The sequence below is a fragment of the Tauraco erythrolophus genome, chromosome 15 (genome assembly GCF_009769465.1).
Source record: "Tauraco erythrolophus isolate bTauEry1 chromosome 15, bTauEry1.pri, whole genome shotgun sequence".
NCBI lineage: Eukaryota > Metazoa > Chordata > Aves > Musophagiformes > Musophagidae > Tauraco > Tauraco erythrolophus.
The window spans coordinates 17840191-17856119 of record NC_141479.1 but is presented as its reverse complement, the minus strand read 5'-3'; the positions used below and the strand labels follow the sequence as shown (position 1 = coordinate 17856119).

General features: G+C 40.6%; 1 protein-coding gene across 2 annotated transcripts in view; it reads right to left on the bottom strand.

Moving 5' to 3' along the window:
- The window catches only part of CMIP (c-Maf inducing protein), a 132821-nt gene that overhangs the window by 51589 nt on the left and 65303 nt on the right, over positions 1–15929 (bottom strand). For both annotated transcript variants that reach the window (XM_086620789.1, XM_086620788.1), the window contains exon 2: positions 9964–10089. In XM_086620789.1, the coding sequence (XP_086476915.1) occupies positions 9964–10089 (126 nt within the window). The remainder of the gene's footprint in view (positions 1–9963; positions 10090–15929) is intronic.

Sequence of the window (15929 nt, the reverse complement as noted above, 5' to 3'; positions counted from 1 at the left end):
AATCATCCATGTATGCCCTAAAACCAGTAAGGCTCCACTCACCGTATTCTTCTGAACTTTCTGACCCTGGCTAACTTCACCCCTAGCCTCATCGGAGTGAGCGAAACTCTTTGCACAAAGCTGCAACTTTACATTTTAACTAGTTTACTTTCACAGAAAGCAGAGACACGAAGACCTTGCTGCAAATGGAAAATACTGAACCAAAACCTTACAAAACGTTCACACTTTCCTATGAAACAGCGTCCAACCCAAAGACTGTGAAAAATCCTCCCTGATTTCAATCAGGTCTTGGTCAGATCTTTCATGTCTGTAGGACATTTGCCTTCGCTATTAATCATTGAGCGCAGAGTAAGAAGACAGGTTGACATTTTAGCAGGAGGGGTGGGTTTTTTCCATACTCTAGTTTCCCTTCTTGTCCTGTTCCTCAGCTGCCCTCGAAGCAATTCAAATAACATCTTAGCTCTTTCAGCGATATTAAAACAGAGTGAAAAGCATAACACACAGACGTGCAGACACACGCACAGGCTCTTTGCAGCAACGGCATAAATGTTGCAATAATCACTCCCAGCGATCACCCATTTTTGTTCATATTAAGTAGAGCTGCCAGAAATCCTCAGTGTGAAGCCAGGTTCGTAGCCAATGAAGGAATAGTTCAACACTCCCAAAGGTCAAAAGGCTCGGTATCAAAAAATATAAAAGCATTTGCAGTGACGTAAATATGCATGCCTTAACAAGGTGACCTAAGTTTGAAATATTTGAGTGGGTAGAGATGCCCTTTGGCTTTTCCAACTCTACCTCATCGCTGCCAATGGGCAATTTTTACTTACGATTCAAAATGTTTTACACAACCAGTGAAAACTACAGCACAGTCTATAAATCCATGGTTGTTTGCAGGGTTGTTTTTTTATTTAAAAAAAAAAGAGGTGAAGTTCTTCACTAGCTAAAAAAACACATACTTCTTGCAAATGAAAGCATCATTCAACAAATTTCACTCCCCAAGACCTTTTCAGGTAAGTATTCAAAATCCACACTACAGAATGAATTTCACCTCCTGAAACTGGTTCAAGTTCACTAATAATGGGACAAATACTGGAAGTGAAAATGTAGCATGGTTACCAAAATCATGTTTAATCTCAAGGTCAGATACTGATGTTTTGGTGGCATAAATTTGGACTGATTTCTCTGAATTAAATAGAATAATGCTCTTTTATATACATATTATATATTATTTATTATATATTATTGAGAATCGATCGCTCCTCCAGTAGATCTCTAGACAATAAATCATAGAATCATAAAAGCACAGAATAGTCTGGGTTGGAAGGGACCTTTAAAGGTCATCTAGTCCAACCGCCCCCTGCTATGAGCAGGAACATCTTCAACTAAATCAGGTTGCTCAGAGCCCCGTCCAACCTGACCTTGAATGTTTCCAGGAATAGGGCATCTACCATCCCTCTGGGCAACCTGTGCCAGTGTTTCACCATCCTCACTGTAAAAAACTTCTTCCTTACATCTAGTCTAAATCTACTCTTTTTTAGTTTAAAACCATTACCCCTTGTCCTATCGCTACAGGCCTTGCTTGAGCATATACACTAAGCAATAGCAACAATAATATTGCAAGTCACACATCCATTACTTCCTCAAAAAAAAAACAAAAACAAACAACAGATGCAGACTGAGTATATAAAAGCTATGCAAACTAAGATACTGTTATTTAAATTGCTAAAATCCAAAATATCTTAGGGAGATGAAGTCCTTCTCCCAAACGGGCAAAAGTGCAACCTGATTTAGTCCCTGGTCTGACCATTACATGACTTGAACCAACAATGCATTGAATTCTAAAGTAAGAGCAAACACCAAAACCCTAAATGGGAACTGTTGGGAACTGTTATTCTCCTACTTTTGGGATTCCAGTAACTACAGATTGTAAGACCACTACAAATAATTAGAAAATACTATATGTAGGTAGATTGTGCAGCCGACTGGAGCCTTACATAAACTGGATGACAGAAACTACTAATGAGGACACCAGCATCAGGCAGAGGTAGAGACACAAGTGGACTGCAAATACTGAAGGAGAAAACAAAACAAAGAATACTATAAAAAGGCAAAACCAAAACCGGCAGAGGAAAGACTTGTATAACTTGACAGTAGCAACATACAAAAAGCATTTAACAAGTAAAATCAGCAAAGTGACCAGGCTCCAAGTGTGGGACCAAGCACTGTCTACACATAGCCTTAGCTATTGCAGAGGTGAAGCGATCAAGAAAACTTGCATCCAGATCTAGGTTAGGAGTTGGAACCACTCTCAAACTAGAAAATCTCAGAGCTCAGGCTCTTGTTCAAGACCACTTCCAAGGGAAAACAAAGACAAGACAAAGCGAACACAAAAGTGGAAAACAAACCTTTAGGGAATCCTCACACTTCTAGTTAAGGATCTGGACTCAATGGTAAGAGGAGCTTGCAAAGTCAACAGTCATTTCACCAGCACTCTTTCCACAGTGTTCAACACAGATAGACGAACGCATTTAACCCAACCACTGTTATCTGGATGGAGCTGTCTGACACCAGCACTCCCCACTTCTCCCAGGCAACAGAGACTAATCCTTCCAGTGCACCCTTCCGCCTGCCTGACTCTGGCAAGCTGCAAAACCACAGCGATGGGCAGGAAACACCAGATCTTCTGCAGAGGATAACAAAGAGCTTGCTCTTGCACAGCATCCCTTGTTCCTCCTTCCTCTTTTTCAGGCTTACACTGAGAAAGAGACTATGGGGAATATTTTTTTCTTCCCAAAACAACTGGGAGCTTCATAGCATGCCGGGATGACATGTCGAGCTGATGGCCACTTCTGCACACGCTGACTTACTCAAGCATACAGAATCATAGAATGGTTTGGGTTGGAAAGGACCTTAAAGATCATCTAGTTCCAACCCAACAGGTTACTGTGCGTAAAACTTGTGAAGTTGGGAGCAATGAGCACCAAAGCATTAGGCAGTGGAGGGAACTACAATTCATTTATAGAGGCTGCACACACATATTTACAGTTTTATCTGATATGCATTCCTGGAGCCCAGCGCTTTTGCACTGAAGTCATCACTTCCTGGGAATTGACACCTACATTTTTTTACTCCAGCTGAGGGCATAACCTACTACATTTATTTAGCTCTAGGGTACAATAAAGAGGAGAAAATGAGACACAAAAGGCTTCAAAACAGGCTTTCCTTAGGCATTCTGACTGCATAGGGAAAGTTTTTCTTACTCTCAGCCTTGCCCACGTGGTGGGCCCGGTTCTATGTCACTAACCTTACAGCTACATTTTCAACTTAAAAAAAAGATTCAATCTGGAAATGTTTCACCTGCTGCTGTTACAAACAGTCAATGAGACAGGAATGAAGTACAGTGGAGATTTTATAACCTAATTATGTAAAATAATAGTTTGATCCTCCTGGGTGTTTGGTATGTTTAGGCTCCAATTCTGCCAAGAATTTTGTTCCCAAATGCAATGGCTTTAGCAGAGTTGTGGGTGGCCCACGGTCCAACTGATTGGAGCTTATTGCACAATCAAGGCCTCCCATTATTTTTGTACAACCACAACACAGCAGAAAAGTACTTTAGAAAACAGGAAAATGTGGCAGTAAAACTCTTGGAAGGTGCAAGAAGATTCAAACTACTTGTAGTTTATTTATTTATTATTATTCCAATGAGGAGGAAGAATATCTACTTTACAAATTCCCACTGTAGGCAGTACTTTTTTTTTTTTTTTTTAAGATTAGTAGATCCTGTGTTCTGAAGGATTTTATATTCTAATATTTGGGGTCTAAATGTTCAATCAGAGAGAAAAAGCAACCTAGGATCAGCTGCGGTACCAACTTTACTCATAGGATTAATTCAATCAGCTTCAAAAAGACTTCTCACAGGAGGAAAACTGTGAGAGATTAAATGCCTGCATATACAGAGCTTTGGTCAACATGAGTAAATTTACATCTCTGCTTAAAAAAGGAATTATTTTTCTCTACCCTCAAACTACTTATTTCTTAGCCAATTAGGAATGCACTTTTTCATTAAAAAGCAGTGAACTTTTTAAAAGCAGATTTTCTTTTTGCTCACAAAAACAGGCAATGAAACACTTGTTTCATGCCAGTGCTACAGCCCCTGCAGTAATATCCCCCCAGGCAAGTAGGAGATAAAATAGGAACCTGTGTGCTGCTGAGAAACAGAACACCTGAAACTCTGCAAGAAACCAACCACTCCACAAATTATAGTGCAGACCTTTAGCTAATACAAATACTCACAGCTCCACTGATACCAGTATGTCTACAGCAAGAAGCATCAGCAGAACATTTGTCATTTCCACCACACTACACGTCACGCTACCAAGTTCCTTTAACGGTAAGCTGTCACTACGGCATCCCTCTTTACTGGCATGTGCCTTACTCAGAAGACTACAAGAAGAGGCTTGTCCACGTAGCAAAATGTTCCCAGATTTTTCCTTGCAACAGCATCCTTCATATATACTCTCCCCTAAGGGTTTTTGCCATCTGAAAAGATGTGGCAATAAATGGGATTTGATGATCCGGATTCCGGTTTTAATCTTAGTGGTTTCATTCTGTTTCTCTTTCTCTCCCTCGCTAGTTCTCTGGTCAGCAGGACGGGGCTTTGTTATGCTTTCCTCCAGCTGATACTCATTACTGGGACTCATAAAATATTGCAGGCTTCTCTAAAACCAAATTATTATCAGCAGAGGGGCTCAGGGCCACAGAAGTCGAACCCCCACAGCACGCACGCTTCTGCCTCACACAATGGTTTTGCACAAAAACCTTTACGTTGCTGATGCACATCTGAGTTGCATCTCCACAACATGGACGTGCCTGCAAGAGAAACCTGCCTCTCTTCTGGCTTGACTCAAGGTACAGAGTTGCTCGTAATTGCTAGGAATGCCGTCTTCCTCCTGAAAATATTCCCTGCCTCTGCTGGATTCCGGTTCTTGCATGACCTCTCCGCACCAGCAACATCAGCCGGACTTGCACGTGAAACAAAAGCCAGGTTCTCCAAGGAGACTAAAATAAAACGTTACTAAAAAATCCAGTGGAAATATTTACTGTGGGGACTCCCTGGCAAAAACAGTGTGCTCAAGCACAGAGCCGAACGTGTGACTGTTGTGCCTGTCAAGGCTTCCTGTTCTGTTTGTTTTTCCTTCTGACTACCCTTGATTGCCAAGAAATGAATAAAACAACACTAGTGGCAGGGATGGAAGTGGCAGCGTTAAGGCATTTAGGACCCAGTCGAAAGAAAGGACACCACGGGAAAGCAAGCAGTATTATCACGACTGAAATACAAAAAGGCTTTTTCCTGGGATTCCTTCTCCATTGGGTGCTAAGCAGCTTTAGAAATTATACCCTAAATTTTTTTCAATCTCTTTCAAACGGTTATTCCAGTTATTTCACTATCAATAGCAGCATCCTCTTCGTAATCATCCACACCACACCACAGCCGCACACTGTGCTTTACCAACGGAAAGCAGAAGTTTAGCCCAGCACAAGGAGGCTCAGCTATTACTGATACTAAAGAGCTCACGCTTCTTCAAAGGCTAAATTTAGCTCCTATTTCCTGGTCTAAAGAGCTTGTGGCCTCCGAGCCAGCTTCAGCAACACCTTCTTTCACACCTGCTATCCCAATTGTAGGAAAGAAAAGAAGAAAAAAAAAAATCTGTGAGTTAATTACTGCTCGTCAGGATCACGGACCACATCATTTGGCAGCAGAAAACACAGGCCACCAGCGTGTCTAGAAAACTGGGCATCCATGACTCCCACAGGGGACGATGAGAATCCCCAAATGCTGGCAATGAAACACGCCTGTCCTAAGACAGCTGTGCTTGTACAACAAACACCGAGTGGGAAGCACACGCACAAAGATCCCAGACCAGATTAAGCTGTTTGCTGATTGAAAACAAAATCCTCCTCTGAAACCCAGGTAGACACGTCCTGTTATCGTGATCCAATTTCCTAAGAGGAGCTGCATCACCTCCGGCACCGCTTGTCAGATTTCATGTGTTAAAATAGGTTGGGATGGGTCAGTATTGCTATGGGAGGACATCAGGATGATGTAAGGAAAGGTAATGGCACTCTTCCTTCTCTGACTCATTACTGTGCAGTAATAAGCCAGAAATAGACCTTGGTGACAGCAGACAGGGGGGATGAGAACTTGAACATGGACTCGGACTCTCTTGTGGCATTTGTCATGCCTAACACAGACAAATACACAAAGGATGCTCTAACACCACATGCTGACATCCTCCCACAAGGATTGCTGGAAATGAATTTTCCATCTGAAGGAAACGTCACTTGTTCAAAATTTGCTTCTGCTTCAAATCAGTAAAGCAGAAGTTAGAATTTTAAATCTTTCTGATAAATGAAAAAAATCAGGAAAGCCTGTGATTCAGAACTACTAAAATGTTTCATTTTATGTCAAACCATGTCAATAGTATCCCATAGTATTAAAGAATTTAAAATACAGCATGTGTAAAAACATATATCAGAATATAAAATTGAAATCAATCAGAAACATTAAGTAAATCAGAGGATAGTCAAAACGGTTTGTTTAAACATTTTTCAATATATAAAAACCTCATTTAGATGAGGTCTTTGGGGGGAAAGACCCCCAAAAACCCCTCAACAACAACAAAAACAGATTTCACCAAAAGTGCACTTCAGAAGAAACAGCACTGGGAACATGTTTTGGACTGTTTTATTTGTTCCACTATCATACACTTCCTGATACCAGCGTCGGACATTACATCAGAGCGTGCTGCTGCTCCGACTAGCAGGGCAGAATGACTTTATGAAAGATCAGAAGTCCCAATTTCCCATAAATGTATTGAAGTCTCTTGGAAATCTGGAAATAACTGAAGTATGCAAGGGCTAATTTCTCAGCATCCCCGTTTCCCAGCACCTCAGTGAACATGTCTTGGATACTTAGAATCTGTCACATACACTAGAGAATTTCTACTGAACTCTACTACTAGATAAATCCAGTTTTTGCATCTTGATTTCATAAGTACTCTAAACATAATTTTTAGTACTGTTTTGGATTTGTGAACACACATTACAACTGTATAAGGGAAATCTATTTTTATACTCCCTCCAATCTGGCCACATTTGATGAATTGAGACACTACCAAGCACCAAGTCATACTAAAAACATTTTTAAAGTTTGTATTTTCAATTACGTTGAAATTCCCAGAGAGTTATAGTGTAATCTGATCCAGTCTGCTCAGTCAGTCAGCAATAAACAGAACAGAATCCCAGCTCACTCCATTTTTTTTTATCGGTCCCTATGAGGTTATGTAAAGACATGGATCTTTTCAAAGAAAATACCAAAGTATCCACGCTAAGATGTTACTCTTCTCACAAACATAATTATTTGTGTGTTTGGTTTGTTGTGTTTTGTTTTTTTTTCTAAAAGAAACAAATAGCAGGCTGATCCAGATTAAAGTCTGCACATCCTACCAGTTTCCTTCAAACTCAGCAGGGAGCTGTAGGTTCAAACTTTATCTTGTTTCCTATTAAGCAGGCCTGTAAAGGCAGCTACTATAAATTACAGAATAAAGACTTAGAAATGAAATTTGGAAAGGCAGATGTAACTATTCTAGCTGTTGAAATAGATACTAACATAAATGCTAGCACCACCAAGGAAATCTATGGAAAAAATAGAGTCAAAATTATCACAGGAAAAAAATGAAAATCATCCAACTTGACGAATGAGTTTCTTTCTAATTAATTCAATTAACAGATTAGGTGAGGAAGATTTCTTCAATAATGAGGACCCTAATCTAGCTGTTGGGAAACCATGGCTCGTCTTCCTGCCTTTCCCAACGTCACGCATGAAGAGGCTTTTCAAACTACAGAATCAGGACTTAGGTGGACTTGCAGCAGCCTGTCTGAAATTCAAACTCCCTATACTCCCCGATAATGCCTAAAACCAGTAAGTCATTTTGAGCCACAGAAATTTGCTAAGCACTGAGCAGAGGCATGTATGCATGGTCCATGTGCAAATGGGACACACACCTGTGCTTCACAGGCATGTGAAAATACCCAAAATGCCACCTCTGCACCACGAGAGTCCACAAAGTTAGACGTTCTCAGGCCATCCCAAACTTACTTAGCTGCCCCATTTTCGGATTAAAATGGGGGAATGGCTGCAGCCCCCTTGTGCAGCCCCAGTGAAGTAAATGAAAAGGAGGTCCAGAAATACACTCCACAAAGGATGTGGCCATAAATGTTTCCATGTACACCTCTAACCGTTTCAGAGTGACAGTGTATTTGCTAAGTCGAAAATCAGCAAAACCTCATGATATTTTTATGACATTCCAAAACCATCCCAAACTCCAAGCACAGGAACCACGTGAAGGGCTGAAGTCAAGTGCTGTGTCTTCTGAGCTGCTGGTAAACAGCTTTGTGTATGGACAGACCCATCAGCATGTCTGAAATGAAGGCAAAGGAGAGCTGGACCTAGCTGGACCTAATATTAGCATGACCTAGTGTTAGTCGTATTGGCTTCCCAACTCAGAGTCAACTTTGCTCTTCCACATTTCTACAGAAGTCTAGAGTATGGAAAACACAGACCAGCTTGGCACCTAGTCTTGGGTTACTGAATGATGCCACTCGAGTTATTTTTCTCATGATCTGCAGGTAGAGTCATTTCAGAAGAGCTTTAACTAAACCCTCCCCGGATACAGATGGTGTCACATACTTTGTGGCCCTACATGGGCTTCAGCAAACAGTTCACCACCAAGAAATAACAAAATGCTGGACTGCACATGCAATGTGTACCATGATTCCCTAGGACAAAAGATCTGGCAGACATGGTCATTACAGTCACTAGTGTATCATTCATAATGTTCCCATCTATTGGACTACATTTTGTGCAAAAGTGGCACAGTTAAATTAAGTGTGTGTGTGTACACATCCAAATACACAAGCTTGATTAGGATCAATCCTTTGAAGTTGTTCATACTTTTTCAGGAAAAAAATATCCTTTTTAATTTTTCATGAGTTATCCGGAGTTTAAAATTTCCTCACATTTTCTGCAGAAGTTGCTCACCCAGTCTGGTTGCAGTCCTACTTGCACGAAATGCGTATACTCAATAGTCATGGCTGTATATTCAACTGAAAAAGTAAATTCCCAAAGGGTAACAGGCAACAAACTGTCTTTGAAACAATGTTGAGAACTGTGCTAAGAGTTAAGTTGGAGTCAATTCAGTCTTTTTAAGCTATGGCTGTTCAAAGTTCTTTGGGGGCCAAGCAGCTGGGTTTTCAGTTGCTTTTCTTTTCCTACTTTAAAGTAGTTTCAAAGCTCAGTGCTGTGGAATGCTCTTCTGTCACTAAAACTTGCAATGACCTAAGGAGTCCTACAAAGCCTCACAAGTGGATGAGGAAATCAGGAATAACGTAAATGCAGTATCTTCTGTTTGAAAACAGCACTTAGAGAACTAGCCTATGTAGATATCCATATAAATACACTGAAATCTTGCAGTGAAGATCGAATATCTTTTTTAAAAAAAAAGCATCTGTCAGTTCCAGTGCCAGTTACGGGTTTTCTGTATGAACTGAAGGATGAAATTTTTGACTTGTTTCAGGCAGGAATAGGACTACATGTGAAAATACAATTGTTCCAGGCCCACATCAATGTGTCTTTCCACAGAGCACTGTTTTGATACTCTGTGGAAGCTTCTTGCTCAGCAAGAAGAGTCAATATCCTTGTGGCTCAAAATTTCCATTCTGACAGTCATTAAGAGTTTCAGAGCTATCACCCTGAGCAAATTTTATGAGGTTAGATAATTTGACAGCATTGACTTCTCTGCCTTTTCTGAGTCCATTTAATTGAGATTTCATGCATAGAAAACAGAAGTTAAAGGAGACTCATAGTAAGAGAGAAAGAAAATTGTACTTCTGTGTTTACTGTACCTGCAGTAAGACAGTACCCCCTGGGATTGTGAGCTGTAAACAGTACTTAGGGGCATTCTCCCAGGAGAGCAGTTGAACATCTTCAATAGCACTGTAGGAAATGGAGTTTTCCATGTACCCAGTTGGCTGCAAGAAAACAAAGGAGAGAAAAAAGGTTTACTTACTCATCAGAAGTTTCACAATTTCAAAGTAAGAACAGCACTATCAAAATTACTCTTGGTTTTGAAAATACCTGAAAAATATCTAATTGGAAAACAAAATTCCTACACAGGCCATTCAACAGAGAGATCCATTCAGCCACCTTCATCCAACTCGTTCAAGTGTTAAGATTACTCACGTAAAAACAAAAGCAGGCCAGACTTAGGTGCCTGAAATACAAAAATGTCAAACTGCATTTGTTCTGGGCCCAAAATCAATGGAACCTACTTTCAAGTTGAACTGAGCTATGAAGGGGTCTGGGCCATGCATGTGCTATCAATGTATGAAGAATCATCTCAATCATGCAGACGGACCAGCAGTGTACTATATTAAGGTAGTTTTATTCCATGCATTCTTGTTCTTCTCCCTGGTTGCAAGGTTGATCAAACACCTCACCAAAATCCAGACTGCTACATTTGACAGTGGTTCTCGGAGCTCCAAGATGCAGCCCTCAGCTTTCAGACCGGCTCATCTCAGCCTATGCAGAAGTACTAGTTTCCTGCACGGATTGCTGATGCCCAGTTTAAAGTGAAAGTCACAATCAAAACATAAATAAGTAACTGTGCTTTGAAATTACCTGTACAACATGATTTGATAGTAGTCAGGAAACAAACTTAAACATGAAAATCCTTATTAGTATTGCCATAATTCTTAGGCATTACAGAAGTACAATTATATCTGAGATAAGTTGAAATATAGATTTATATATGCAAGCATGCATAAAATTATGTCCTAAATATGAGTAAATATACAGTTATAGCTGTGTATCTATTGACTATGCGTACACATCCCACACTTTATGCAGGTCTTCATGATTTTTAAGTAATTTGAGTATTTAACAGAGGTCCTCAACAATATCATTTACTTCACTTCGCTATAGAGTAAGCAAACTGATCCATATTGCTACGTCAGAGAAACTATTTTCACACAATAATGATTAATCCCACCACATGGATAAATCCTTGGGCTGGCCATGTCTTACAAGAGAATAGAGCTCATTACATTTATGAATTATTTTCTCTCTATTACTGGTTTACATACAACTTAAACTTCTCAAACTTACTCCCACTGTGCCCAATACATAAGTTATTTTTAACTGACAGTCTTGAAATAAAGAAGGCAAGGGAGAAACCACATCTATTTCAGGGCCAAACAGGGCCAACTCTTAAAATCACATCACAGGATTCCTGGGGGCGAGTGCGAAATAAGCAAATTGCACTGGGAACGTCTCTACGTCTAATTGGTACAACTTTCTTCCGTAAGTTAAGTAGGTGGTGCATCTGGAAAGCCTACTTTGAAGTTATACACTTCATACATGTTCACAAGGCCATAAATGTCATCCGCCAAAACGCAATGACAGGTCACCCACCTTTGCTGCTACAAAAAGTCAGCTGTCTTTTCAGCAAGAAAAACCCAGCAAGCCAGGGAATTGAACTTTAATATCTTTTTCAGTAACATTTGTTGCGGCAGCGCTCGTTTGCCCGAGCTGAAAACAATTTTCGCTGTCTCTTTTAACGAAAACCTTGTTATGCAGGAAGTATGATAAACTTCTGCTTATTCATTTACCCACAATATTGTTCTACATTAGCGACTGGAATCCCAGTGGCTTAACGCCGATACTGTACGTCATGCATTGCCTACTGGAGAGTAATTATCTCGTTCTCACAGGAAGCCAAAGGCCCAAGATCCTTCAGTAATCAGCATTACAACACTCAGGGAAAAATATGAAAACAGCCAGCATAAAATCTAGTATGCTCAGGAGGCAAAGTTATCAAAAAACGTGCTCTGAAAGACTGCAGAAGGGAGAAATCCAGAACCAGCCGATGCAAATATAAAATGAAATGAATCAAAGCAATTTAAATTTCTCTCTTAAGAAGGTGCTGACTGCCCTTAATACCCTCCATTAACTTCAAAGAGGATTTGAAGAATTCTCACAGATTCTGTTCCCAAGAGAAGCTTCTTCTATACCTTAAACTTTCCATTTAAACAGCATTAAAGATGACTGATCTAGTTCAACCACAGCTCGGTAGCCATACCCAAGTGACTTTATCCCAGGCATAAACAACTTCTCACAGGACAGTCCTTTTCGTTATGGAGAATGAAGGAACAGAGAGTTCTGCAGTTTGTAAAGGATGGGAAGACTACCTCCTAAACTGTAACATGGAATTACAGATGGTTAATCTCTCCAAACGAAAGTGTTACACCAATGAGCATACAATCCCACTGTCATACTTTCTATCGAGCCATACCACACACAAAGCTTTACTACAGTTGTTTGCTGTCTTACTCAAAAATGAACAGCCCAAATCTACTTTAATCGCTATAAGGAACGTCATACGCATTGTTTCTGTTTTAATGAAAAACACCATGTTCTAGGAAGTGAAATATTTTCAGTTCTGAAAACATCTGCAGCTTCACCTCTGTTTTGCAATCGAAAGAGTCTAAAGCGAAGCGATTTATGGCTCTATAGAGCTCCTTGAAATGGTACTTCTAGATGCTGTCAAACCCTGATGACCATGCTTCCAGAGAAACGGTCTGAAGAAGCACTGGAACAGAGCTGTCCTCAGACCTGAGGCCTTCCCAGAACTCACGAGGCCACGCCGTTAGAGGCGAAGGTCAGTCCCACACAAAGGTGTCCTTTCCCTAATCCCTGCGCACACACCGATGCGAGGATGAGGACGGAGCGGTGTTCCCCGGCTGTGTTTTCTCAAGACGGAGCACAGTTCAGCCGTTTATCAGGAAATGGCCTGAGGTAAAACCACAGCCTGAGTCACCGGTTCCTCTTAAAACACGGGCTATTTTGACATTCAGGTACGCGAACGTCGATCACGGTGAATCATTGTGGTCGACAAATAAGCAGTGCAAGTGCAGCACGCTCTCGTGTTCCGGCCCGTCTTGCTTGCACGTACCCCCAGAAGCTGCATCTTCACCCCCAGGTCACACCATGGGAAATTCGAATTAGAACAAGACGCGAGACCAGAAACATGGATTCAGAGATTTGACAATACCTAAAATGAGACCGATCCGCAGTGGGTCACCACAAAGCATCTGGCATCGACGCTAGCCTTAAGCACCATTCCCATCTCCATCCGCTCACTTTGCCTCTGTCCATACAAATATTTGTCTGGCCACGGTGTCAAGCAGATCAGGGAACCCATCCAGCTTTTGCCAGATTACTTTTTAGCTCTTTCAGCCCCGTTTCTAACACGAAACAGACACTAGTGTGTTAATATAACTTAGGAGGAAGCATATCATTGGGAAGGGAGTGAGAAGTAAGGATGTGAATATTTCAGTCTAATTCATCAAGTTCGCTTGAAAATGCCTTTATTTAAGCAAATAATAATTCTTATTTTTATAGCTGTCGTTTTTGAAAGGAGATTTATATTTCTTGGCAAAGTCTGAAACCTATCAAACGAAGGAAGATAATGCACTCTTCTCATTCACTCTACAAAATTAATCCTGACTTAGGAAACTTTGGCCAGAGAATCTACACATGTCAGCTTACAGATTTACAGTCACAGTTTTAACTTCTGGCTGTTTGCTGTTGAACATGTTCTGAAAAACTGTAAGAGACTCATAAACGAAAATGAAATTTATTACAACAAACAAAAACCTTAAGTCAAGGAAACGTTTTTCACTTCACATTAGCCTTTAGCCTCCTAATGAAACATGCAACTGCTCCATTGGGAAATCAGGTATGTTTTAACCTCACTGAGAACTTTGTCTTTTTTAAATTCCATAAAGATTTATTAATCATATAGCTTTGAAATAACTCTCTACCAGAATAGCCACACACCAAAATCTACTATAAATCAAATCTTAGGGGAATCCAGTGCTCCCAAAACTGGAAGAACATGTAAGCTCACACGTAAGGCTAGTTTTCTCTTAGCGTTTCTGGGAAAAGAAGGCAGCAGCAGACTACTCAATAATGCAAAAATCTGCCCGCTTGTTTCCATGGGAAATTCTAAAAGGGAAAGAATAAACATGACGTCCATTGTTAATATGAGGCCTGTATGCACTTAGTCATATAATAATGTACTAAATCTTCAGCTGCATATTTTCCAAAGAAAGTGTCTAGAAAAGACGGATTCTACAAATAGAGACAGCTATTTGCATTAAAACATATTTAGACTGACAACTCCCACCAACACAATAACAATGAAGAATGATTTTCCCAATTAAATACTCCAGATGGTGAGGGAAAACGGGGCTATTCCAGACCCTTGCTGTCAGGTGCTTCTTCCTCTCTTGGTGGCTCTTAAGAATGAGCCATACTGCTGTAGCCCAGGACGACGAGCATACTGTATTACCTATAAGTTCTCCACATTCAAATAAGATTCAGTCCTGCTGAATAACACGTAGGAAGAGTTGATTGCTATCCAAACTTTGATGGGGGTGGAGACTATTCAGTTGGCACATTGAAGGGTAATGGACTCTGAAACTGCTGAAAACAATGGATTATTTGAAATAAATCTCTGCTAGGAGACATCCATGGCTCCAGAGAATGCCCCTGCAAACGTAGCTATTTCAGATAAGAGCAATTAACATCTCTGTTCATTAACTATATAAGCTATCAGAATACATTTATCAAGTTAAGCAATTAGTAGTACTACGCCATAATATGCAGCACAGTACAATTTGTCTCACTCTTGATATGGAAGAATTTACTGCCATGCTCACTTGTCATAATGACTTGAAGGAGTTTAAAGTCAATGCTAATCTGACGGAGATTAACGTGATAAGAAAACAGAAAGACTAACAGCACGGAGACAACTCTGCCCAAAACTGCCCAAAGGAATTTCTGAGATTCCTTGGAACAACATTCTCATCTAATCCATTGTACTTCCCAGACTCCTGGCCTGCCCATCATCACCATTCCCTTCCCACTCCTCCCAGTAAATAGGAGGTTTCAGGACTGTAAGAAGAGACCTCACTCGCTCTGTGCATTGGGAGCAGAACTACATTGGGTGAAAATGCAATCCAGGCACCTGTGAGAAAGGGATCTCTCAGTGGGGCGAACCTGAATTATTTCTGCTTGGAGCTGCTTTGTTCTCAGGTGTCTACAAGTTCGGTAGCAACGCTTGGTGGGGTTTTTTTTTGGTTGGTTTTGGAGCTTTTTGATGCATGGAAACAAATTTGGACACAGTGGCCCAAATCTTTAGTGAGGCTCTATCCATCCGTGTCAGCTGAAGCCTAAGAGTGTACCAGTGCATAGTTAATGATAGGAAAAAGAGGGAGGGGTTTGCCTACCACATTTATTTGTGTGTGGGTGACTGTGTGTATAAACATCCATGTGTGCGTGTATAAATGTACACACACATACACTTGTCTTTCTTTATAGCTACACAGAGATAAAAGATAGTACAAACGTATCTCATATTTCCCTACACAAAAATACAGCAGCAACTGTCACATGCTTCACGCAAAGTAGCTCAACTTCAGTAAGTGACACGATTTAATTAAGAAAGGCCAGATCCTCAGTTGAGCTGATCATCCAAAAGACTTCAGTGGAACTTCGCTGATTTATGCCAGCTGGGAATTTAACTCAGAAACTCAATGGAAATTCAACCAAATCTAGCTTTGCAGCAAAATTGTGCATAGATCTCTTTCTCTCCTCTAAATATTTAAGACAACTGGGACTGGAGGCTGTTGCATTGATTAACCTTACAAAACTGATAGAAATGCAAGAGCTGCCAGTAAGAAACAGATTACCCCAGACCATGCAGAAAAAATACACCTTCCAATCTGCAGTGGGATTAGTGGGAAGT